Source organism: Pungitius pungitius, chromosome 2, assembly GCF_949316345.1.
Source record: "Pungitius pungitius chromosome 2, fPunPun2.1, whole genome shotgun sequence".
NCBI classification, from domain to species: domain Eukaryota; kingdom Metazoa; phylum Chordata; class Actinopteri; order Perciformes; family Gasterosteidae; genus Pungitius; species Pungitius pungitius.
Genome location: NC_084901.1, coordinates 10,443,642 through 10,469,665, shown reverse-complemented (window position 1 = coordinate 10,469,665; position 26,024 = coordinate 10,443,642). Strand labels below are relative to the sequence as shown.

The window sequence follows — 26,024 nt, the reverse complement described above, 5'->3', positions numbered from 1 at the left end:
GAAAAAAAACAAAAGAAATTATCTGTGCCAGTTGAGTCCTCCTCCGCCCAACTCTGTGGGACACCAACCTGCTTCCCCCCCCCCCCCCCCCCCCATCCGTACGCTTCAGTCGACCGCCACTCACTCCAACACACACACATCAGTTTACGAGACGAAGAGGATCAAGAACAAATTAACTTAAAACAAAATGTGCTCATGTTTGGGGTTTTGTTGGTGGAGTCCCACGGGGAAGCAGTTTGAAAGAGCGCCCGCCCGCCCCCCCGGTGGGCAGCTGGTGGAAGACCCCCGTGGCAGTTTCTTTGTGTGTGTGTGTGTGGGCTTCAGGGCGGGCGGGGTTAGAACACAGGTTGGCGAGTAAGGAGGTGAGGGATGAGAGGCATGGCAGAAGGAGGGTCTTCGTTCCAGTCCCCCCTTCCCACCCCACCCTGCAGACCCGCTACGGCTCACCGGCGGTGGCATCCTGGCATCCTCCTCTCGTCTCAGGAGACGAGTGGTGACGAGGTTGTCTTTTTTTTTTTTTTTTTTTTTTTAAGCGCTTAAGCCTGGAGCGAGCGCGTCAGTTCGTAAAGGCATTTGGCGAGCGTGGTGGAGACCTCCATGTTACTCAGCGCCAGCACGGAGAGGTGCGTCTCATGCCTCTTTACCAACCTGAGAGGGCGGAAAACAGGGTCAGACCATCAAAAAGTACAGTGCCAAAGTTAATAAAGCGCAATCCGATACACGACATAACAGGATGAATCACACAATAACTGAAAACATTTACGCTTATCTGGACACCTTTCTGGTCACAAGGTAAGGGAACAAAACACTGCTCAAAGGACACTTACATGCGACCACAGTCCGAGTGCTTGGCGATGTTCTTCAACGTTAAGGCAGCAGTTAGTCGTATGTGTTTGGTCACTGGTCCCTCTTTGTCATCCTGGGAGAGAGGAAAAAGGAAAACACTCATGAGTTCCACTGTGAGAAGAAGACGGTTGAAGACGGCCCTTATTTGAACCTGGAAAGCCTGCGTTTCAACCATGAAGTGGAGGAAACAATGCTTGAGAGGAGCTAATGTCCAACCAGAAGCTTTTGCCCAAGTCACAGAAGTGAGTTTCAAGTAAGATCAGGGAAAAAGAGGGAAGCCTTCTACTCACAGTGAAGTCCCTGAAGACCAGGTTCCGAGAGCCTCTGCGGAGGGCCATGAGCGCCGCGCTCGGGTGATTCACGATAGCTTTTGGTGCTCGCGGTGTCGGAGTGCTGCCTGCCGCCGGCGGAGTCCTTAATAACACATCAAACGCATGTCATTAAGGTCACTTTTCAAACCCCACCATTCCCACATACTGATACACCGCATTCCTGGTTTAGCTAGTTCTCAGGCACCAACAATGCCGAAAGAAGAAATGTGGACTTACTGGGTAGAAGTCTGATTGGGACTTTGCGCCTGCTGCTCTTCTAGCTTGAGCCCAGCCAGCAAAGCCTCTCGAGAACAGTGCTTGTCCTGGAAAAGAACAAGCGCAAACTCTTGAGCCCATATTTAAGCTGTCGAAGTGGCAGTGGTCCGAAAGGACGCAAGGGAACAAAAACACAGAGCGCCAACACACTCGGCAACAGAGGAAGAGGAGCGAAGCTCACCTGCAGATGCGTGATGAAGGAAAGTCTCTGCCGGGGAAAAGGTTCACACCCTTCCCATTGACAATGGCCGCCGTACAAGCCTTTGCCACCGTGTTGTGTCGCCGCGTGGTAAAAGACCCGCGACGGCGTTTCGAACCACCTGGGAAAGAAAAGGAGAGGTGGTCAGCGGGTGGACCGACAGCCGGCCGAGGACCAACAGGAGCGCCACGTACCGTTTACAGGACTGCCACAAACACTTGAAGTTCTGCCCCGCCTTCCTGCTCTGCTCCGGCTGCGCTGAGAGGTGCGGGCTGTGGTTCCCGCCCGTAGCGGGCTGGGATGCAGGGGGCGGGGTTACTGTTGGCTGCAGAGAAAAAATAAATTGGCATAAAATAAACAGTACTCCCGCCGCCAGTGTAAAAGTCTTTGTGCCTGGCTGTTGAAAACCTCAATGCCATCATAAGATGAGAAAGAATTAGAATATTTTCCTGCTGGAGCGGTGTTGGCTGAGATGTAACCGGAGCCCGACTGGTGGCACAAGTTGTTCTCTCAGCTGCTTTGCTATAGGAGGTGGGTATCGGTGAGAGCCACATGGTCTTAACTGGCCTCGCCTTCTTAACCTCCATACATTACATGTTATTTAGCTGACGCTTTTATCCAGAGCAAATTACATTGCATTATAACCCGTGCATTACATTCTTGCCTGGGGAGCAATTAGGGGTTAGGCGTCTTGCTCAGGGACACTTCGACATGGGGCAGCCGGGAATCAAACCCCCAACCTTGTGGCCCCCAGCGCACTGCACTACTCCATGCGCCACCATCGCTCATACAGTAAGTCCCTCACTCTATCACACATAGACAGGTTTTGTACAGAGATTACCATCAACACAACATGACTATAAGTAGAGACGGCTAAATAGATTCATCTTTGTTTCTAATGATACGATCATTGGTGTGACACCACCAAAACTGTGGAAAAAAAAGTGGAACGACCTAATCCACCATAATCAAATCTGACATATTCCTTCCATCTCCTTTAGTGCTGTGTAGTGCTATTTGATACCAAGCAAATCCTATTTCTTAACTGTACAACACAGGTAATTACGGTCTAATAAAAGATTACACTAGACCGTAATATGCCAAATTGGTTATATAACCGTGTAATCAAATGTAAGGATCAAGTAAAAGCGTACCCTATAAAGATCCGAGAAAACTTTTTTTTTCAGGACATAGTAACGAACATTGTCATAATTTGGCCTACATACATAAAGAATTGTTGTCCATTAAAAGATGCTTGCCAAGACCACAGAGCGCGACCACAAACACAATGTATAAAATGTGTAAAAGGTTGTGGGTTGTTTTAAACATACATTAAAAGTCCCATCACACCACATGCAGACGTGGTTGGATTACAGCGCCCTGTGCTAAAAGTATTTGTTACAGTTTGTGAGGAGAAATTAAATGTATGGCAGAAGCTGCTTCCAGCTCATATAATGTGATTTGATCTGTGTGATTACAATGACATTACCACCAGAATTCGGGGGAGTGCAGAATTAGCACCATTTACCAGCCAGATGAAAATATTGAGTTACAATGACACTGTTGCCAAGTACAACGTATACAACTGTAAACACAGAGACCTGACGTGAAGTCACAGTACCAGAAGACAAGACATAAGCTACCAGCCCTGCGGTGACTCACCGTGGAGCCGGATGCCATCGTGGGCAAGCAGTTCCTCTGCTGAGTGGCGTTCTCTATTGCTACTTTGGCTACTGTGCTTGGGTCCGTTCCTGCCGGCACCGCCACCATAGTGGCACTGCTGCCGGCGTTGTTGGGGTCGCTGATGGTGATGATCCGCACTCCCACTTTGTTGGGGATGCCCGAGGGCGCCGCCCCGCCGCGCTCCTCGCTTTCCGCCGGCCTCTTGAGACCGCGGGCCTCGGGGGCCATCCCGTTTGCGGGAGCGCCGGCGGAAGTGACTGTAACAGTGGAGGGCAGGGCGGAGTTGGGGAGCAGTTGCTGTCTTAGGGCAGGCACGCCGAGGCCCGGCCCCAAAGGTCCGTTGGTTAATTCCGAGGGAGGCCTGTTGCCCGCCGCCTGGGGTCCATTCACCAGGCGCTCGGCTTGCTGGGCTTTGGAAGTGTCCTGCTGGGGGGGAGGAGTACTGGGAAGAGGGAGGTCCGACCCGCGACTCTTCTCCGAAGGGCCAACCTCCCCGTTCCCCAAGTACTGTTTGGAAGCAATGTGATTTGGAATGTTTTTGTTTAAGTTGCCGCCACCGTTGTCGCGATCAAAGTCACACACCCCATTAACCAGAGTTTTTTTGGGGTCGGGGTTGCCCTCCAGAGGAGCGTTTGGGGTGGGGGAAAGGGCCTGCTTCCCATTAGCAGGGTGGCCCTCGGTAGCCGGGCCATTGAGGCCCCCCTGGCTCTTCCCTGAGTGGTATGGAGGTAGATTAGACTCCATGCACTTCCCACCATTTAGCAGCTTAGCACCCGCAGCAACATCTCCATTACTGGGTTTACCGTTTCCATCCGCCAAAGACGAGTTCTCCATCACCTCGATCTTCCGCTCATGGATGTGCAGCCCCGTGGCGTCCTTGGCTTCCTCCTCCTTTTGACAGATAATCTTGTCTCCTCTGAGGGGAGCTGGCAGTGGTGGTGGTGTCGGGGACGCAGGTGCGTCGTGGGGCACTGACGCAGCCAAGAACGGAGGAGGGGGAACCCCCGGAGCCACAGCACCCGTGCTGACAACAGCAGCGGTCGAGGTGGTGAAGCCAGTGGTGGGGACTACGGTGAATGTGACTTGTCCAGCTGACGTGGGGCCCTGGATGATTGTAGCGGCCCCCGGGCTATTTGTGGAAATGAGCTGCCCCGGCAAGAGCTGCACCGTCTGCAGGGTGGGGGCTCCTGCAGCGGGAAGCTGACCAGGAACCAGCTGGACATTGAGCTGCTGAGGCTGAGGAGATGGATTCTGGGTGCTGTAGGTCGTCTGGTAGATGACCTGTGGACTAGACGCCATCGTGCTGTTTGGAGGGGGCACCTGTGGGGCGGGTAGGATGAGCTTTCCTCCCGGAGTAGAAGGCCCTCGCTTTGGAAGCAGTAGCTGTTTGATCAAGCTGGACTCGGTGGAGGTAGGCTGAGAGGGGGGAGTTTGGGAAATAAGCTGCAGCTGCTGTTGCTGCTGTTGTTGATGCCGTTTCATAGACAGTGCGTGGCCGACAGTTTGATTGGGCTGGACCTGGGTGTTAGAATGAGAAGTGGGAGGCGGGCAGGGGCTGGAAGCAGCTCCGGGATGCCCCGCTATCTGGATAGTCTGGGGGCCGGGGATGCCGGAGGGGTTGGCGAGAACTATCTGGTGCATGGCAGGGGCGTAGGCCGGGTTCTGCTGGGGGTTGGGGCCGACTATTACGAGACTCTGCGACTGCTGTGGGGGCTGAGTCAGCTGGTTGGGAGTGGCTATCGTGGCTGCTGGTGCACCCAGGTGGCTTGGCGCAGGTTTGGGCGCAATATTCTGAAATGTGCCGCGCGGGCCCTGGGAGTTGGCCACACCCGCGATGCTAAACGTGTGACCAGCCCCGACATGGATGGAAGAGGAGGGTGTTGATGCAGCACACTGAGGCTCCGCCTGGAGAGCTCCACCTTGAGGGCCGGACAGGTGCTGGGTTATGGGGGGGCACACGCCGTGTACCCGGGCGGTGAGGATGTGGCCCTGCGGTACCTGCTGGAACAGCGTGACGGGCGGCCCGGTGGGGAGCATAGGGGAGTGCTGCTGAGCGGCCGGGTTCTGGGCGGCCGGAGCAGACGTCGCGATCTGGACCACCGGCCCGGGTCGGCCCGGCTGCTGCTGCAGTGCTGCCAGAGGATTTGGTGGCAACTGCATAGACGCCTGCAGGGCCACCGGGTGACGGGAAACAGCCGGATGGCTCACATGAGCAGGCTCCTGTGCAGTCGAGGCCGAGGGTGGAGCCGAGGGTGGAGCAGCACCAGTGGCGCTGAGGCCGTGGCCCATCACCCGGACAAACTGGGGTCCAAGACTCGGAGGCCCGAGAGGTAAGCCTGGTCACACAGAACACACAATCAGACCACGGATCAGATCAAAGATGCTACTACATTTCTACGACAACTCTTTCTTGATCTTTATTTGTAGTTATGTTTACCGTTTTTTTTACAGTATTTTGGGTAGAGTTTACTACCTTTTACTTTGCATCTGCTATGTTATATATATTAACTTTTTCAGACACAACTCAGAAAATGCCTTTATTTCAATGTCCCCGAGTAAGCTCCTTCATTTAGTTTATTTTCCTAAAATCATTTCCTCAAAAGGTTTACCTAGTCACCATATTTGGTTTCTGGAGAACACTTTGTTGTATTGGTGCGTTACTTTATTGCCTAGGCTAGTTCTACCTGGAGGCGGGGCCTGAGGGTCGCCAGAGGCTTCGTGTCGGGCTGCTGGAGGTGTTTGAGCCGCTGCAGGACTCTGCTGCTGGTAGTACAGCTGGATGGGCAGAGGGATCGCCCTGCGCCTCAGCCCGACCAGGAGAATATGAACCTGACCATTGGCCTTGGCCTCATCTTGCCGCCGCATTGTATGGCTTGGAAACACGTTCCTGTGGTGGAGGGGGAGACGGAGGGTCGTCACAAAAAGGAAAACGTTTGCTGGCCTATTTATTGAGGATCATTGCTATCACAACTAAAACTCAAAGCAGATAGGAGTCATTAAAGTGGCAGAAATCAGGAAACAGGACTGACCGCAGACATTTAAGGAAGCCTGTGGAGTTCAAGATGTTGCTTCGTCCCATTTTACTACACGTGGCCAGGTACTCAGAGTACATTTCTGATCGAGATACAGAGCCCTCTGGGTTTGTCTCAAAGTGAGCGTTTAGCCTGTTGGAGAGAAACAACAGACAGAGCGATAACTATGCAAGCAGAAAAGATGTGTGCTACAATATCAGAATATACCTATACATGGGACTTTATCCTACCATTGCAATGTAAACTTTTCCCCATCGAGTTCCACAATACCAGGTGGGGGTTGGGTGGATTGAACCGGCACCCTCGTTACTGGAAAGAATAAAAAACAAAGTTCATGCTTGTGTAGAGTTGTTTCATTGCTCAAAATCGCTGACTTTTCAAGTTTGTTGTGATCCTAAAGGTGTCCACTAGATGTCAGTAATGCAATAACTCTGCGGCTCTGTGGAGAGTTGACAGCACACCAATGGATACTTCCAACCTCCCACCAAGGGACACCTGTTCATACACTTCTCATGCTGCAGTGAGCTTCCTTTGTCTCTACACACACACACACACAATAAAAGCAGGGAAACTTAAACGGGGGGAAAGATCTAAAGCGTGGTCATCTTCTTGGTCCTCTGCTTTTATTTCATAACAAATGGTTAAAATATGGAAAACTGCTAGACTCTGGCCTTCCTTATTAATAACCATCGAAGAATATAGAGATTATAAAATGTAACTTTATTTCAACAAAAACAAGTCTGAACTTTGGCCATTATTTTGGTTTTGTTGACTTATATTATTTACATGGCTTTCTACATTTTGCTTTAGGTGAAAATGCTCCTACCATCCTGGAGCCTCGTTTAAGTCAGAACAAAGTTACGTATATTAGAACTTAATTGATCCTCAAACACAAACTGGCCCATCACAGCAAAGCCTCATTACCCAAAGAGGTTGAAAGCTATCATAAGCTACGTACATCAGCACATCATTGACTAGAAGTAGCGCGTCCATGCTATGTTAGCTTGTGAAGGCCCACTGAGCTTGACACAGACATTACACTATTGCTATTTACTCGTCTTCAGTAAGTAAAAACCTAAAGGGGCTTAAAAAAAAAAACAGTGTTCTTCCGAATTTGATCATATTCTGTCAGGAACCCCAGGGGATGTACTAGTTCACTTTACACAGAGATCTGTAGCGTCAACCTTTTTTTTTTTACTGCTGAATCACTTTGACATCCTGGATACATCCTTTCAACCCTCCAAACTGCTTCTCCCTGAAACCACCTCTCCTCCTTCAGGGCGTGGAGTTAGTGGCAGTGTGGGCTAGAATGTACCTCTGATAGCTGGGTGGATTTGCACCCAAAATGTTAATTCCCTGCAGTGTACCGACGGTTGACACAGGAAATCCCTCCAGCCGAGGGAGAGGGTACATGTGGCCGACAGACACTCACCAGGCGCCGCTGCTCCCTGCACGGCTGCAGGGACCTGCTCTACCAGCTGTGGTCGAACCTCTGCTGCCTGGTCAGCGCTGGCCTGATGCTCGATTAGTCGCACCGCCGTCAGGGCGTCGGGTCCAAACGTATGGAGGTCAACCGATACCAACCGCACCAAGAGATCTGACCGGGGAAAGAGGAGAAAGGAAACAGCATTGAGGAACCTGGTCACATGGTTCATTCCTGCGGTGTGTTTAAAAACAAAAATAATACATGCATCGGTAGACGAGTTGTACCTATGCTGTGGTCGACGGACGCCATCTTGCTGCAGGGGATCTCTCCGAGCTGGGCCAGCAGGTAGAGCACCTCCAAGGAGGCCATGAGGAGCATGAGGTCGGGCAACGTGAGGAGCATTATTACCTCCCTGTACGAGTCCTGGTCCACGTACTCGCAGATGAGCACGCCGTTGTCCTCCGCCTTGCTGAGGTTGCCCAGGATTTCCATGGCTAAAAGAAAGACACACACACACGTTGAAGTTTAGTAGTCACGCACAAACCTCAGGAAGTCACTGTAGTGGCCCGTTGGAAAACTCACCCCTCATTTTGAGAAACCGGTCCCTGGACATCAAACATTTGGTGATGGTGTGAAAGATCAGATGAGTCGTCCGAAAGTCAACAGGATCCAGTTGAAGCTACAATGGGACCAGACGATTTATTCAACCAACCGCAACATTAACTGGACGCCTTAGAACCTCGCGTTCAAACACCGATAAGGATGCGACCCGACCTGAATAAGCTTCGTATAATGTATCAGACATCGGCTAAAAGCTCATTTCCATTTGTAGTCCCCGGGCGGAGGTAGAACCCCGCTGAACCAGTCCTGTTGCTACATTTTAACGCTGAGAGTTGGCCACACGCCAGACCACAGTAATTCTGTGGAAGTGATAATAATAATAATAATTCGTGTTGCTGGTCACAACAAATAACCAACCAAAAAGGGTGCAATCGTGGTGGTTAGGATACAACAGAAGCAAACGGAGTATCATATCTGATGAATGCGCTAACTGGCTAAACCCAGCCATCCAATTAATGGCATCAAAGGCTTAGCCGATGGTATCAGGGATCCTATGCATGTAGATTCCAAAAATAGGCTCAGGCTCATCGACATGCAGCATATAACAATAAATGTGAGCTTGACATTCAAGCGAGCCCATGTGATGCCTTTCCTATTCGGTAATGTAATGGATGCCCAAAAAAACATACTTTTAAGATTTTTAGACTGCGTTGGACTGGAACGATTTCAATGTATATCTAACAGCTAGAAGCAGAGAGTTCAGGGCTAAATAAATATTTAAAACCTATTCTGAAAAACACATTTCGGAGTTTATGACAAAACACCAGCTAGCACGCACAAATTAAATCTCAGTAAATTAAGTTCAGAAATTGGGTGTCTAAACACAGCTAATGAACCAAGCAGTAGGTCAAAGTAACAGAGTACTCTGATTACTTTTTGGTTGCACGTTAATTTGCGATGCAAGTAAATTCAAATTAAGATATTCCGCACACTGGTTTGGCTGGTTTGGTAGTTCTCACCTTTTAATGCCGGTAACATTGTAAGAAAACAACGCTACACTGCTGAGGAGAGACATTTGTTTATGTTATCTGATCTGCACAAGCAGGCAAATAAAAGGATTCTGTTACGATACGGCCCGATTCACACCTCTCCGACGTGTGGAGGAATCTGGAGCGGTAGCTACTGTAAATGTGCTGGTGGTACTGGAGGTTCAATCTGTCCGGGCGACTGAATAGTGGAATAAACGGTTTACTTTTCCTTTAATTAAATTAAATCGTACAAAATCTAAACCACTCCAACTAAGAAATTGTGACTAAAGAGTGGAGGGTTTACTGTGCCACAGTAACCTACATCTGGGAAATAATCTCCCTCAGACACAAACCCTCTTTTTTAATTGCATTCCTGAACTAACCCAAACCCTCAGGGCAATAAAACAAAACAGTCAACAGCGGACCAACCTCAGCAGCCACGTTGCCCAACGTGTCGAGTCCAAGCTGTCGGAGTGAGATGAGGTTACAGTGGGCACAGAGCAAAAGGAAGCGCAGGCACGTTCGGTTGGCCGCCAGCAGCTTGACGTTGGCCTCCTCGAAGGAGAGGTTTCGCAGGATAACGGCAATCTGCAGGACCCGCTGGGCCTCCATGTCGCTGATGCCCTGGTTCCGCGGCGGGTGAAAGAGGCTCTGCCAGCGCTCCTCGCTCGACGTACCATCTGCGAACACAACCGGGTTTTTCATTCATTTATTATCACTTTATTGAATCTTTTTGTTCTTTCCTACTGGTAACCGTTGCTTTTAGATTATTGTTAAAAATAGTTTGGAAAAGGGATGCGCAACACCACGTTTGGTGGGCTTAAAGAAAAGAAAAAAACACTTCTCAATCATATATTATGCAACGAAGACCGAATGGGAAGTCGCCGCACAGAAGGCAGAGCACACGTGTGCATGTCACAGCATTGACAGTGTCAATAAATACACAGTGAGAGCACACATGAGTGGTCTCGTGTTGCTTCCTGTGGCTCTTAGAACCAAGCTTGTTTACCTTTTGCTGGGCTGTTTTTGTCCCAGATCAGCTCCCGGACCTCGACGTCCTCTACCACCTCCTTCCAGAACTACAAAAGAACATCAATTGTATTGTTACACACATTAATAATTAAAAAAATAAAATCTTCAAGCCATGCCAAAGATCAGCCCAAGCAAATTCATTGAAACAAGCTGGAATTCATTGATCAATCTCCCGTTAAAAATAACCACACAAAATAAGAAAAATGTCTTTCTGTGCAGCAAGAAACCTCTTTATTGCAAATAATTTTCCAACAGACTTTTATTTAACCATGATAGTTTGCTGTCATTTTTTTTTGCAAAAACCATGATGACGTTAAAATATTACTTTTGCTCACTTCTCGCTTGAATGGGTCTTGACCAAATCACAACACTAAAAAACCTGCGTATGTTAACGCTCCCTCCTTTAGCCGACTGTGCTGCCCACCGCTGTCACCCTGTCCAAGACATTTTTTGTTTCTTACACCACACCAGAGGTGTGTTTTTAGGTAGGACAGTGTGAAATGTATCTGCTGGCTGTGAATGTACTGTAGGTATGCTCTATGTTATTGTCTGTATTTTCTAAACAGCCGACACAGTACGTCTCCAAGACAAATTGCCTTCGGGGCATCTATCTATCAGCGATCATTAGCTACTTCTAATGCTGCCAACAAAAATGTGTTATTGTAACATCGGGAAAGTATTCCGTGGCCTCCGGGGCGAAAACTGTTTTCCACATCTGCAGACGTGCCTCCCGAACACCTTAAATCAAACCCTCACTGTTCCCCTTTGATCTAGCACCAGCACCACTGTGTTGTAAATAATTATTTACGGATTTTAAACCCATTTCTACCCACAATAATAGTGTTATGGTAGTCTTTCCCCAGAGAAAGGTAAAAGTGTTATTGAAAATGAGATTTGCAGACTGTGGATAAAGGAAGTACATATTGCCTGAGTCATGCCTTTACGTTTCATGCATGTCTCTTAGAGAGTGTGATCAAAGCGAATTGACCTCCATTCTGATTTCAGAAAATAACTGCTCTTTGAAGTTTCTCTGTTGGGGAAAACCCCAGCGACTATCTGACAATCGTCACGCTGCGCAAAGTGAAACAGATGCTTTGTGGCTTTCTTCGTGAAAGCAGTATTTGATATCTATTTATAGAAGCCAAACCAAGAGACACATTTATATTCATTGAAGATGTCGCACAAAGGTCACACAAACAAAGGACACTCATTCTACTTTACCCTGACAAAGTCCCGGGAGGTTTTCTCTTTCCAGTCCGTCCCGAACACCGCGGAGAAGCTGCCCAGCGCTACGGAAGGCACAGAGGGAGGATTAGAGAAGAAACTATTTGACCTTTCTTTCTTTCAATCTTCAATTCCCTCATGGTAAATTATGAGAACAAAAAGAAGAGAGCACAACACGGGGGGAACGTACAGTCGTCAAAGACGCCGGCGTGGGCCAGCAGCAGCGTGACCAGCTTGGGGTCCTTGTCCAGCTGCATGGCGTGCTTGCTCTCGTTGGACAGCAGAGTGCAAACGTTGACGGCGAAGTCCACTTCGTTCGGTAGACCCGAGAGGAGGGACAGCACCAGTTTGTTGTAGTCGCACGGCGGAACGAAGTCTGAAGACAGTCCATAGCTTTGGCGGAGATAGTCTGGAGGAAGGAGAGAGAAAAAGGCATCTCGCGGTTATTTCACAAGTTCCATAAAATAAATCAGGAGTTCAGAGGTCAGCGATGTGAAAGAAATGGGTTTAACCTCAGGTCTCAGAAATTGACAGATAAGCACGTAAAGATTTGTTTCAGCAGCACAGTAGACGGCTGAAAAAAGTTTTGCAGAATTTTTATTTTACATGAAAAAAAAGAAATCATGGTCTAAAACGTATAGGTTTTCCAACATGCAGCTCATGAATTCAAGTTTTAGCACGCAGCCAACCAAATCTAAACTCCTTTCAATACATGTCTGAAAACAAGGTAGATACATGTAATGTATCGGATATATGTATGTTGTGTATGTAATGTTAATGTATCTAAACAAAAGGAGTTGACCGTTACCTATAGTTTACCCCAAATTATACCAATCTACGATCAGCGTGCTACAGTTTGGGTTTGCACGCAGACGTCCACATAGAATCCTCCATGATACAGGGAAACGACTACTGTAGAAACCATAAAAGGGCTTTTAAGATAATGCCCAGAAAAGCAAAAGCTAGAGGAGGAGAAGCGCTCACTGTAGAGGAGACTTCATGGTAATGGTCGCATCATGTAAATTGGCTGTGTTCCCTGCATGCAGTGCTGGTGCGTTTTTATTATAATTTTTTGAGCAGACTAAATGGGGAGTGGAGTGGTTGGCTGAAGCTGCCTTTAATCCTAAATGAGTTTGATGAGCTAAGACTTGTGCGACTGCAGATCGGGAATCTTCTCCAACTTCTAATTGCGTTTGTCTTTGACTTGGTCCGCCCTCTGTGATGGGCTTTCATAATAAGACTTATTATCCTAAATAGCCAGGAAGGAATCATGACTCAAATGGAATTCTACAGCAGTGAAATGACAGATGATCCTGTCTGTGGGAGCATGATAGTTTCAGTCAACAAAGTGGCATTTCTCTCCCATCCTGCAGGTTTTCAGCCGTTGATTTGTGTGCATAGGATGTCATTTTTTCCCCTCCTGTAACGGTGGATATTTCAATTTGGTACAGGATCGGCTGCCTCTGGGAACCGACCGTAGAGCAGACAGGAGTCCCGCAGAGTGAATTTGATTTCCACGCTAAGGAGGAGGAGGAGGAGGGGGTGTTGTGCGGGCAAATGGGATTCAGCAGAGTGGCCATTAGAGCACCGACGGCTCTATTGAAAAAAGTAACTACCAACCCCGTAACCCGCAGCGAGCTGAAGAGGACAGGAGATGGACTGAGGTGGCTTCATGGACTGAGGCGGGTTAAACGTTGCCGCGAGGCAACGATCCGAAAACGGGGCCGAGACAACAGGGCCGAGACAACAGGGCCGAGACAACAGGGCCGAGACAACAGGGCCGAGACAACAGGGCCGAGACAACAGGGATGCCTGGAGCTCAGCGGGAGAGATCAGCAGACCAGCTGTCAGAGATGTTTGAGCCACGGGGTCTCACTACATCAGACCTACATTTGAATTCAGACCAGGGGGGGGCAGGGGTCTTCAAACCTCAGTAGGAAACTTTCGAACAATATCAATTCCCTGCTGATGGGCCAACGTGTGGAGATGAGTGACATGTACAATACCGGTACGGCTGACGGGTCGCTGACGCACTTCGGCGGGCCGGATGTATGTCCACTGGTACGCGTGTGCACATATACATACGGACATGTGCACGCGTGTTGTTGCGGAATCGCCATGCGTGGAAATATTTTCTATTCCACACTTTTTCAGGGGGGCGCCCCGCGGTTATAATAGCAGGGCAAACACTGGACTTGACTTCAATAAAATAGTATTGTCATTGAACCATGCAGACTGTTCATAACACTGATTATAGTAGGTTTACATTTTTTCTTCTTCAAATGTTTTCTGCCATAATATGGCAGTGTGTGCGTCACCGGGGCTGGTCTACAAAAATCATGACAAAAACGTCCCCCCCAGCGCACCCTACAAACTGAGCATCATTAGTCAGGCACCGTCACTCAACCCCCAGCAACAAGCTCTCTAAAACGGGCTGCAAACTCAACTGTGGGAGAGAAAAAAAACCCATTGTTTTCTTGAAAGTCTGACTGATCTGGGCAGTAGATGAGGGAATGGGCCCGGGCCAGCGGGACAAAGCAGAGTGTGGTTTGTCGCGTGTCATGTTGTGGACTCGCTGTGCTCAGCAGGCAGACGGCTGGTGCGTTAGAGACAACAGTCAACTAAAGAAGCCTCGAGGCTGTGACAGGACGCCAGCAAGGGTTTCCCTCCTTCCCTCCTTCCCCACCCAGGGGGTCTGACACCAGTTTAAAGTTCTAAATAATGAACTCAGAGGCAGGGCAAGAGCTGAAGGAAATGAGTAGCGGTGGAACAGGAGGAGTGCATTCTCTCTGAAGAGACTAATGGGGATGCTCAATAGTGAGTTCTGAATAACAGCAGCAGAGTTAGAAAGCAACAGAGGAAAAAGGTAAAGATAAATAATCTGTACCAGCAGAGACAGAGAGGAAGGCAGAAAAAACCTTGGACGACAAATATTTTCACTTGTTGCAATTTTGTGAACAGGATCAATCTCAACTTAAAAAAAAAAAAATGTTTTGGGAAAACAGTTGAGGAAATATACCAAATTATGGTTATAAAAATTAATGGCAACAAATTTCATTAAGTCTGTTATTTGTGTCAATTCTGTCAATTTGACACTGACACACCGGTGGATGTTCTACGCATCCTAGAATGGAGACATGAACGCTATCCAAACATTCATCAAAACACAAAAGCAATCAGCACATTGCCTTCCTCCTCCTATTCTTGAGAAATTAACTCAAACATCCCCCAAACAATTGGCTACTGTTGGTGTGTATTTCTGCACTACGACTAGTTTCCCCAAATGAAGGTCCTGCACGGCTCAGATGTAGCGCTGCTTCGCCGTGACCACGTCGTGGGAAAACACAGCGATGGAGTTGGCACAGAGAAAGAGGGGGCAATGATCGAAGAAGAAGAAAAGCAGAACGGATGCAAACACAAAGCCGTGCAGAACCTTTGCCTACCTGATACGACGTGTTGCTGGTAGTTGTAGGCGCTGGGAATTGCACCGATGGGAAGAGAGGCTTTGGGATTCCCCGGCTGCGCCTCTTCGTCGTCCTCGCCGAAGTGGTGGACTTTCTCATACTTCTCCAAGTATCTGCACAGCAAAGAAGAAAACATAAAGGTGAGCCCGGATCATTTAGTACAAAGAGAGTACAAAGTCCTAAGGAGCCACTGACAGTCGCTGTGTTTTTATAATTCTACAGCTTCTATAATCAACTCCAAACTAAGAATTTGCGAAGCTCCAATCGGCCAAGGGTCCGAAAGGCTGTTTGACGACTTTGTATGGACGCTTCAACGGCAATACATTGCTAGGGAACAGAAGTGTTGGTGTTTACTTCCTCTCCAACTTACTCATGTGCAGCGTGACCGTTTTATGTGGCGAGACACAAACACATCATATTGTTGTGGGTGTGAAATCTCAGCTCAAAACACACGCGTGTGTGCTTGCAATGACAGGTCAGAAACAGATGTGTATACGCTGTCCATCATTCTTAGGTAGAAAGAAAATCGTAATTGTCAGATTAGTCTTCTTAGCAAATTACTACTAAGAATCTTTAATACAAAATGATATACCAAGCTACTTTTTAAAAATCAACAGATGAAGATACGGATGAATGAGGTGCTCCATCTCCTTAGTCAGGGTGCTGCCCCCATGTTTCCTCACATATTAAAGAAATATACTGTTGTACATGTGTGGATGAAACATGAAACTTCTTCATAGGCGAAAATAGTAAAACAGTGTTTCCCCTACCATCATAAACCACCCCCCGCTAAACTGTCTGTGAGCTCGCAGCAGCGGGGCACAGAGCACTAGAGTGACTACAACCCCCCGGGTCGGCTGAACCGCTTGGCCGACTATAACCCCCCCCCCCCCCCTCCCTCCCCCGAAGTTGTAAACCGAGGGGGAAACACTAACAGATACAGAGCACATGTAACACAAGTTTAAATTTCAAACACAAAGGGACTGTTAGATAATAAAAAAAACATTTTGTGCACCATATGTATATGTTCAGCTAATCTATAAGTTATGTTTGTTAAAAAAAAACTCCAACGGTTTCCCTTCATTTTAAAAGCTAGAGAATGGAAACATGTTTGAATCCACAGAGCGGGACAGAAACCATGTAGTGTACACCATTAAAACAAAACAGGTCCCAGCCAGCGCTGAGAGGGGAAACAACCCGTTGTTTAAGAGAGACACAACCCTCAAACGAGCACGGCGGACGATTCCAAAAGCAAAAGCTCCGTCACAAAGGCTCTGATGTAAAAAGGACCCTCAGGTCACTCATGATTTCAATAAAGAAGCAAAACAATCCCCCGTTTAAATGGAAGTTAAATGATGTCACGTCAAACTTGGAAGTAGAGAACAGCTCAATGAGAGTATGGCGGTGCCATCATTTGTGGCTGAGTTACAAAGAGAAACCTGTAGACTTCCCAGTGGCTCCCGTACAGTCCGCCTGCAGAGTAAACTTTAAAATGAGATTAAACCCAGACACCCACACACAAAAAGAAGAGTGACACAGCTCAAAAGCTTCATCGTTACCATGGAGTTGGATAGCGGCGACGGTTAAAGCTTTTTCCGAGCTCGTCAAAAGCCCGTGGAAAATCACTTCCAGCAACCCAGTGGTGCTTTCAAAGGGCTCAAAGGCGTTAAGTGAAGCATGCTCCGCACGGAAGGTGTATGAGAAGCTTTTTTGGCTGCATGCACGGCAGGGGACATGAGCGAGTAAGACGAGTCACCGAGCACGCGTTTCAATCCTCACATCCTACACCGGTCAGACGTTTGCAGCTGTGGTCCGTCCGGATTGTTGCGAGGTTGTAGGATGCCGGGTCAGTTCTAGCCACTTTGAATGCATTTATATAAAAAACGGGAGGGGTGGGTCATTTGAATAACGCCACTTGTCATGTGAACGTTGCAACTGCCTGGAGCCAAAACAGGTTGAGCATCCTTGAGTCCTCCTGAGCGCCCACGGTGCATTGAAAGGACTCTCCCCGAGCACGGGGAGCTTTGAGACACACAGCCAACAACGCGGCGGGGGACACCCACAAAACCACAGGCGCGGCGAAGTGCCTCGGCAGCGTGCTGAACCCAGCCAGTGCGTCCGCGAATCACAGAGCGCCGATGCCCCGCTTTCTCATCGTGGCCGAGGTAATCCCCCGTCCGCTGGCTCCCGGGTGACACGCCGGACTATAAATACACTCAGCCTTCGTTCGTTAGAGAGAGAGAGAGCGCGCATGACAGAGAGGAGGGAGGCCCCCCAGCAGCGTCATCAACCGCTTTCTGGGCACTAGCAAGAAGAAAAAAAAAGAAAGAAAAGGCTGCGAGTAAAGACAGGTGGGGGCATGGCAGGATGGGATTGCAGCTGCTCATGTCTGCATTGCACTTCCCCTTTTTTACCCCCCCGCCCCCCAACAGAAACCACCAACCATCGCCGTTAATACTGAGCCACGTTTCCCCTCCAAAATACTATGACACGTGCAAACAGGGTGTTAACCACAGCGAGGCCAGAGAAGGGCCGAACAGACACCGCCACTACTGTCTGTTATTTACCGTCATCTAGATCCCGCCAGGGCAGCTGTACTCGAGGCTTCCATTGCTCTCAGCTGCCCAAATGCCCCTCGATATGTGGTGTCCATTGCCCCCTGCTGGCCATGGACACAGGCAATGCATGCACACACACACACGCTCTTTCTGGACAGAAATGTGAGCTGGGATTGGTTAATAATCGCGAAGCTGCTTGCCAAGGGCGGAGCCAGTGGAGGAAAACTCTAAAGGCTGGATCACTTCCAGAAGAGAACGTTTCATGGCTGAAAGAAGAGATGAAGTGTGAAGGAAGTGCACAGTGCAGGACATGGCGGTGACTGCAATACTATATGCGCTCTGATAGTATTCCTGTGAGTCACGCAAGTGCAAAGAGAGCGCGTTTCCCCCATGTGTCCAATGCATGATAATGGCGAGGTCGCACAAAAACAACACTACACCTAAACCCTTTTAACAAGTGCTGGCGCTCCCATTGCAGTTATCAGCAGTCTCTATCTGGATGGCACGGTGGCTCAGCGGTTAGCAGCACATCCTGGATTCAAACTAGGCCAGTTTGTTTTCGCAGAGGAAATAGGTTCCTCCAAAACATTACCAACACGGGTTAAACACGTTATGGAAAAGCTTTTCCTTTGAGTAAGCTGGACCGTTGCGCTCATGTTGTTCAGAGCGAACGTACACCAGCTCCTAGGAAATAAGTCGTGATCTATACTCCAACCATAACTATCCATTTTTTATATTATGACATTCTGGGTTAAAGCTATGGACTATTTTTGCCATCGAATCCACCTTAATTCCTCACAATCATAATTCCATAATGACCACCGGTTGCTTGTTTGTTTGACAGTGGGATCAAACAACAAGTCTATTTGGTCTATTTCACTATTTCCCTTAATGTTATTATTTGGTTGTCATGACACCGGGCATTAAAAAAAATATATAGCCGTTGCTGTTGTTACCTTGAGTCACTACAGTCCTGTAAACTGAATTTAATGGTTACAGTTTATGGGAAGCCAGCTCTAGCTTTTAGAAGTCAATTCATCAGTTTGCACCAATGTCGGCGACAAAGTGTAAAATACTTATTCTAAAGAGTCTACTGTTTAGGTGGTAGAGGACTTTATTCAGGCTGCTGTTGATGTGTAGCCGCCGGGCAGCTAACGCTAGCTAGCCGTTGGCCTCCTGTGCTGAAACTGATTATTATGCCACACCTCAGTGGGAAACATCCAGTGCAGACAGTCTACAGCAGTGTGTTTTTCTTATGATTGCAGCCACGTATATTTTTGTCCGCAATTAGAATGAAATAAATATATATATATATATATATATATTATATAAATAAGACACGCATGCACACTCCTTACAGTCTTCTCTCCTCTCTAGATCCCCGACTCTATTAAGCTAAATGAATCACCATGGTGATTTTTGGAGGAATATTGTTAGTCAGCTAAAAGGACCCTTCCTCTTGAAGCCTCAAAATGAACGAACAGTTGAGAAAAAAAAACACAACTATGCAATTTAAAAATCAGCGAGCTTTGAGTTTAACTGCACAAAGTAGTTGGTGAGAAACCACTCAAGCCTTTTATAAAATTGTGTAGCCACATCCTACAAAACGTCAGAGGGTGTATACCATATGCATACCAATGCAGAGGAGGAATAGTATCAAATATGAAAATAAAATTAAAAATGTAATGTAAGTCGCTTTGGATAAAAGCGTCCGCTAAATGACATGTAATGTATGGAATTCATGGTTTGGAAAACAATTCTGATCAAATTGGCCTTGTCTTTTACATCCTTAAACTCATGTTTATAGTGCCGTTTTAGGGTGTGTATTTGTGACAGCTACATCTGAAAAGCTGATACAGAGACGCGCGATCGAACCATTCCACCAATTCAGTCACTGTCTGGTTTTGTATGAGACTCAAGACCATTTCTCGCTTGAATTCTCATTGAGACAGTAGGAAACGGCACCGAGCAGCCAGGTCGTAGCAGTCTGCTAGTTAAAAAGCTAACGGAGACCTGTTGGGCAGGGCGGATTACAGACTGCACGAGAAACAGTCTCCAAAGCCATTGCAGGTTATCTGTGACGGGACCTCTGCTCTCGCGCTGGTCCACGCACTCCATGTCTTTGCCCCAACCATCCGTCAGAGGGGCGCCTCTGAAGTCTGAGCAGCAGCTCGGACGAGGCGCGGAGGATAACAGACACGGCTAATGCAAGCCCGATCAAAGGCCGCTTCATCCAGATGTTTCAGCGGGAGTCTCCCGGCACACACAGGCAGCAGGGGAGGAGCTGCAGTAACAATGGTGCCCGGAATAATCTCAAGAGCCCGGTGTGAGAATTAACATGGGCCGGGCAGAAGGAGGTAGGTGAGCGTGTCTGCTGCAGTTGTATGTTTGGGTTTTCTTCTTTGGGGATACATCACTTTGACCAAGTCAGGTGCAACAGCGGGTTATCTGAAAAGAGAGACTTTTGACATTGCACCGCCGCAGTTTTGCAATCAACTCTGAGTCCTACTGTGGACACATGAATAGATAGAGTGGCCTCGGAAAGATTTCCAATGCCGGACACATTTTGGGGTGATTGGCCGATCCACACGTTGTGTCCCCAAATCTCCCCAAAGGAAACGTTTCCCTTTGCATTTCAACTTCTGCTTCTCTCCAGCATCAATGTTTAAGCAAAGACTTTGTCGAGCTGAAGAACCAAAGTCATTGTGTTATGTGAGAACATGGTCACATGAGACTGAGATTTGACAGGATTTTTTTTCCCTTTTCGCAAGAAGTCTAAAATAGTATTCATTATAATCCATTTGCAGCCGGCCTCGAAAATGAAGGGAAATCTACATCATGCTCAACATTACGTGACCATTGAAAAAAAAAAAAAAGTCTAATTGCAGAGGTCGTGAGAATTTTGGGACCTAAAAGTAGCTGCGAGCTAGAAGCGGTAGCGAAACACTCAGCTTCCAGCAGGAAGAAAAAAAGTGAAAGACTCAAAAGATGGCCTGAAATGAGTAAACCTGTGATTCTGAGAGCATCTGCTGCTCTGTACCGCAAACAGAGGGTGACAGACATAAGTGTGGTGTGATTATTTTGTTGCATAGGAAGCAGCATGTTGTACTCTGGGGAGTGCAGAGCGCGAAGCCTCACTTATTACAGCGTGGGGTGACTACGGCGAAACACCAGCTGTACTGTGCAACTGCGTCCTAACACTGATGAATAAAAACACCTTCACTACATCACTGCGGCAGGCGCCCATCACACAATGACAGATCGGGAACGTGTGCAGTTCCTGACGAAACAATACCAGAATAAAGTCAGCGCGTTTCTGGACGTCACTGAGCGTTTTCTTTTCAACGAGGATGCAGCAGAGAGGGCAAACTAAGGTTGAGCGGGAGCGTCCGTCACCTGACTCGGCCGTCTGTGTTCAGTGTGCTGCGGTTTGGAGCAAGACGTCCAAGGGGCTGCAGCTGCAACCGGGGGGGCCCGTGTTCCCAAAACAACTCTCATTCAGCTCCCAGAAGAGCGATGCGCGCCAGAGCTGGATGGAGCTCGAGAGAAAAGATCAGGACTTTGTCTGCTGCACGTGGGTTGAGAGCTCGGTGGCCCGAATCGTATGAAGCGAGTAATGGAAGAGGGAGAAGCGTGGAGATGTGAAGCAGTACTGAATAATCCAAATGAGCGGAACCGCAGGAAAATAGGAAGGATCCGTCTGTGTAGAACATCAATTTAAGTCAAATTATGGAAACGCTTCTCTAGACTCACAGGACTCCGTGGGAAAAAAAGTTCAGTGCCTGAACATCACACAGGCTATTGAAGATTGGGTGTTGAAATACTGTTTTCAAATAAAAAGGAAACTATTTAGACATTTCCTCCATTCCACTTTAAAGCACGTTTATGACGACACATTACCAGGTGACATTCAGATATCAAGCGTATGGCAACGGCAGCAGGCACGCAACACAGAAGTGCTGCTTATGACTCCGCTCGGAGTGGGAAGTGGAGACGGGAGGAAACCACGGCGCGATCGGCCCATTCATTCAAAACAGGGAGAGTTGATCCACAGACACACCATCCGGTACCAAAAACGTACCTTCTTCAACAAGGGTGTATCCTTTGGTCCTTAATGAAAACTCATTTTAATCCTTGGGGGGAAATAAAAAACTTCACGAAGTGTTACCATTGTTGTCAACTGTAAATTTCTAGAATTACCATCGCATTAAACGTTATGGGATGCTTCTAATCATCACATACAAGAAAACACATCTGTACTTCAGTTAGCAGAACATGGTCATAAAGCACACACTCCAGTTCCATATGACAATCATTCAACAGAATCAAGATTGATAAAGCAGCAACAGCAACACAATGAATGAACTCAGCACCGCACATGTCGACCTTGCAACTGTTAATGATCTCTGCCCCCCCCCCCGTGTGATCATATTTATTAGCGTGCTTAAGCATAGAAACACTGGAGGAAAGACAAACGGTTCCTTTCGGCACCCGGTCAGCAACAAAGCAGCGTGGGTGATGGGGGTCGAGCACAGTCTATTTATCAGCCTTAACCGAGGCAAGATCAGCCTGCCTCTGACATCCGCCGCACTGAACTGCCTCAGATAAAACGCAGGAGACTCTCCGCTGGCTGTCTGCTGATATTCAGAATGTCGGCTGTCACACCTCCTTTTGCTCGCTCACCTACCAAAAATATTCTAACATAATTGCAGGAACATGTGTAAATATCTTCCTAACGACATGGAGCCGTATCAATTTCCTGCTCAGTCAGCCTCAACCAGGTATTTATAGAGGTTTTTTTTAGATAAACAACACATAGTTGGACAAACTGTACAACTCTACGGTATAATAGAGGGTAAAGATAGTTGAATTTCGGCAACTTCTGACACTCAAAACCAAGCCTGTTTGACAGAAATCAATATCCAAATAGCAGTGGGATCATCCTGAGTTTATAGAAACCGAAACACTTTTGGGCTAGATACTTCCGCTCAGAGAACAGACCTAAACAACCATCTAGTCAGCCATCCGGACATCATAATCCTTGGCTTTAGATAGACAATTCCCCTGAATATGTGGCAGGTAAATAGTGTTTTGTGGCCATTATGGTAACCAGAGAGACATCACCCAACTTCAGCAACAGTGCACACGCTGCACGTGCCCAAACTGCTCAGCCGACTGCAGCCAAAAACAATAAGTCTCAGATGCGTATGGTTGGCAATCAAATGAGGTGGGACAACCACAGCCTGCATCAACGTAAAAAAAGAAGAAAAACTCCCAACTTTTGCCATTTTTCATTTATCAACCAGCGATCTAGTTTCCTGTGGCCTGTCTGCAGGAGTCTGCTACAGGAGTGTAATCCTCTAAGGGCAGGTGCAAGTGACGGGAACAATCGTTGCACGAGACAGAGGGGAAGAGAAGAAAAGGGGAGCATGTAGAAAGCGGAGACCGCAAAAAAAGAAAACGAAACATTAACGCCAGCTGTCGAGAGGTGCACATCCACCCGACTCCTATCACTGGCAGCTGACCATGTCGAGACTTGGGGAGCCTGAACTGTACACAAGACAACAGTGTCATGAAGCACCTGAGCGCCTAGGGGCTACAGCCTTTTCAGAAAGGAAAAAGCGTCATTAATGTAATGTTTAAGGGTCATCACGGACAGCAGCTGCTCCTTCAAAATGACGTTCAAGCCTAACAAACTACAGGGGAAACATTTGACCATGCACTGATTTTAAGAAAAAGATCCGTCTGATGTTCTTAATGTGGAAGGGGGCCCATCTGTCACGACAAACACACACACTATTATGGACTCCGCTTTAATTGTCAAGTCATAATATTGCACTGGTGGCTTCCTCCCTGCAACTGCACATTTGTAAACACATGCTACCTGGCAGGAGGCGAGCTGCGGCTCCGCGCTACTTACCGAAGGTAGTACTGTTTTAAAGCGAATGCAGCGTTGGAACAACTCCTCGGAAAGTTGAACTCGTCCCCGAGTTCGATCCATTGGTTTTTGTCAGAGACCTGGAAGGAGGGAGAAAAAAAAAAAGAAAACACAGTCAGGGAAATAACTTGCACTTGAAGCAGCAACAACAACAAAAAAGAGCGGTTACATTGCGACCATCTGGTCGGCTACAGGTCTCCCCCAATGAGGCCAATCATTAATCAATAACTTCCTCCAACGGCTGAAAATACCTTTAAATAATAGTTACTTTAACAATATCCACTTACACAGAGTAGAATATAATTGTATTAGCTCACAATATGCCCGCTAAACGAACCTATTTACATTTGTCACACCAGTTAGTACAACTGACTCCCTTTGGCATAGTATCGTTACTGTTGAGGCTAGTTAGCACCGTAGCTAACAAGCTAACTTGACTTTTATATTTTGGGCTTCAAAACCGAACGAGGCTAAACTCCGACAAACTGTCTCCCTCCAAAACACCAACGCGTCGGCGTGCAGCGAGCCGTCCGCTTCCCGGAGTTGGTTTTTTTTGGGGGGGACCGTTTACCGTGTTCACTGCCCGGGCCTGTGAGGCCTATATTTTGTGATCAGCCATGAAGCCGAAGAAAGATGGCTATGGCCGAGGAAGCGATACGAAGCTTCCCCCCCCCCGGTTGCAAACCAGCGGTTAAAAAAAAAACCCGGGCGAATCGCTCCGTCCCAGGCGGCGTTTCCCGAGGCCCGGGCTCCGTGCCGATAATCGATGTTAAACGTGCCCGCTAATTTTGAGTCGCTCCGACTGCACTCTGACTGCGAGCGGTCGGGACTCTCAATTCAAACCACACAACAACACAAGCCACCACATTGCATAGAGATACATGGCAAACTAGCACAAGGCCAACGCCGACCCACTAACGCTGATGTCGAGGGCTTTCTACCGGTCCCGGGGTTCTCGCTACGGAGTTGTAGAGCCGTCCACCGAGGAGTCCACGCACGGCAGAGTGTGGTGAAATCCACTTTTAGTTCCCACTCACCTTCGCGAATCCACCTAAAGAGACGACTCTGACATAGAGAGCATTCAGGTCCAGCTCTTTCCCACCCGCGATAGGAATCTTCCTGAACGGCGATCTGAGGGGATAACACAAGAAATAAAGACATACGCGTTTAAATAACAGTTTGGGTTCACTCGAGGCACAATGCAATGACGATTTAAAGTTGTATTTCTTGGAAATAAAGACGCCCCAATCTCACCCTCTGCTTTGGTGAAATTGCCGCAGCTCGTCCAGGAAAGCCTGTCCTTTCCTTCGCTGATCTAGTAGATTTTTCCCCGTCGAATTTGCCATTGTTTTTGCATGCAAAAACGATTAAACCCCACTTCAGACGCTTCTTAAGACACCAAGGATCCCATACTCCGCCGGCGCTCAGTCATTCGCGAAGCTGACTGTTTAAAAAGTTAAAGAAATAGCTGATAGCAAGAAGAGCGGCAGCTCGCTAATAAAGACTGATGCACACAGAAAGCAAGCCCGATTCAACCACGGACTAAGTTCCAACGAACAGTCAGAAATACGACCGATTCACCGGCAGACTGGAGACGCCATGGCAGCATGTGTAGAATTAATGCTTTTGGTCGCGGTCGTATTCGTTTGGAGTGGTTTGACAGTGTGTTGCGGACGCGGCTCCGAGGCTATCGCACACTGTAGAGCGGCAGAGGGATGCAGTTCTCAGACAAAAAGATGAGAAGGCCGAGGAGCCCGCACTGCCATGCGTGCAGCGCCCTCTGCGGCCACAGGCGGCCCTGCACCCCGCCAGAGCAGGAGCGGGTGCTGGAACAATAGAGACTGTTTTCTTTTTTAGGGACCGTCTGACAACTCGTTTCTCTGTTTGGAAAACGGGTCAGGAGGTACTTGGAAATGTCCCGTGGGGGGAAGGGATAACACTAATTAGCATAGCTCCCTTGTTATCCAAACCAGGCGTGTAATGGGGGGGGGCAATCCTACTTTTTATCTGTAAAACTTTTTTTTTTTCTTAGCTTACTTAAAGCTTCAGTATTTGTCCGGTCTCAATCGCACCAATATCCTCTACGTTAAAAGATGATGGTGTATTTCTAATGGAAACCAAAAAAATAATTCACGACAGCAAAATTTAGAACATGCAGCAACTTAAAACCAACACCACAGAGTGATGTTGATTGATGGTTTTTGTACGATTATCTAAAGGCTAATTTACCACTGCTCTTATTGCACTCATTGTTAAATGATCTCCTGACATAGGGGTGCATTGTGAATTTTGTCCAAAAATATGTGTTAATGGACTTAAATAATCAGACATCCATGTCTCATGCCATATTGAACAGTAATTCAGTGCAACCAGGATCTGAACTCTAAATTGAAAATGTGAATATTGCATTCTTAAATACACATTAGACATGAGAACTTTTCCTTGA

General features: G+C 47.8%; 1 protein-coding gene across 1 annotated transcript; it reads right to left on the bottom strand.

The window, feature by feature from the left end:
• Positions 1-501: 501 nt before the first annotated feature.
• Positions 502-25,386, bottom strand: arid2 (AT-rich interactive domain 2). Its single transcript, XM_037460603.2, has 21 exons — positions 24,833-25,386; positions 24,616-24,709; positions 23,561-23,658; positions 15,062-15,195; positions 11,809-12,027; positions 11,616-11,683; positions 10,372-10,441; positions 9,792-10,042; positions 8,356-8,452; positions 8,058-8,267; positions 7,780-7,944; positions 6,578-6,656; positions 6,345-6,479; positions 6,000-6,202; positions 3,295-5,651; positions 1,827-1,957; positions 1,615-1,753; positions 1,395-1,480; positions 1,137-1,260; positions 828-919; positions 502-648 (listed from the first exon to the last, which is right to left on the bottom strand). The coding sequence occupies exons 1-21, from the start codon at positions 24,922-24,924 to the stop codon at positions 537-539; spliced, it is 4,956 nt and encodes a 1,651-aa protein (XP_037316500.2). The 5' UTR covers positions 24,925-25,386; the 3' UTR covers positions 502-536.
• Positions 25,387-26,024: the final 638 nt, after the last annotated feature.

Bases quoted from the DNA above. Each gene is read 5' to 3' on its own strand.
- arid2 (XM_037460603.2), bottom strand. From the start codon at position 24,924: ATGGCAAATTCGACGGGGAAAAATCTACTAGATCAGCGAAGGAAAGGA. The intron at 8,268-8,355 runs GTGAGTTTTCCA...TCTTTCTTTTAG, and splicing joins CCGGTTTCTCAAAATGAGGG to CCATGGAAATCCTGGGCAAC. The intron at 920-1,136 runs GTGAGTAGAAGG...CCTCTCTCCCAG, and splicing joins TGGTCTTCAGGGACTTCACT to GATGACAAAGAGGGACCAGT.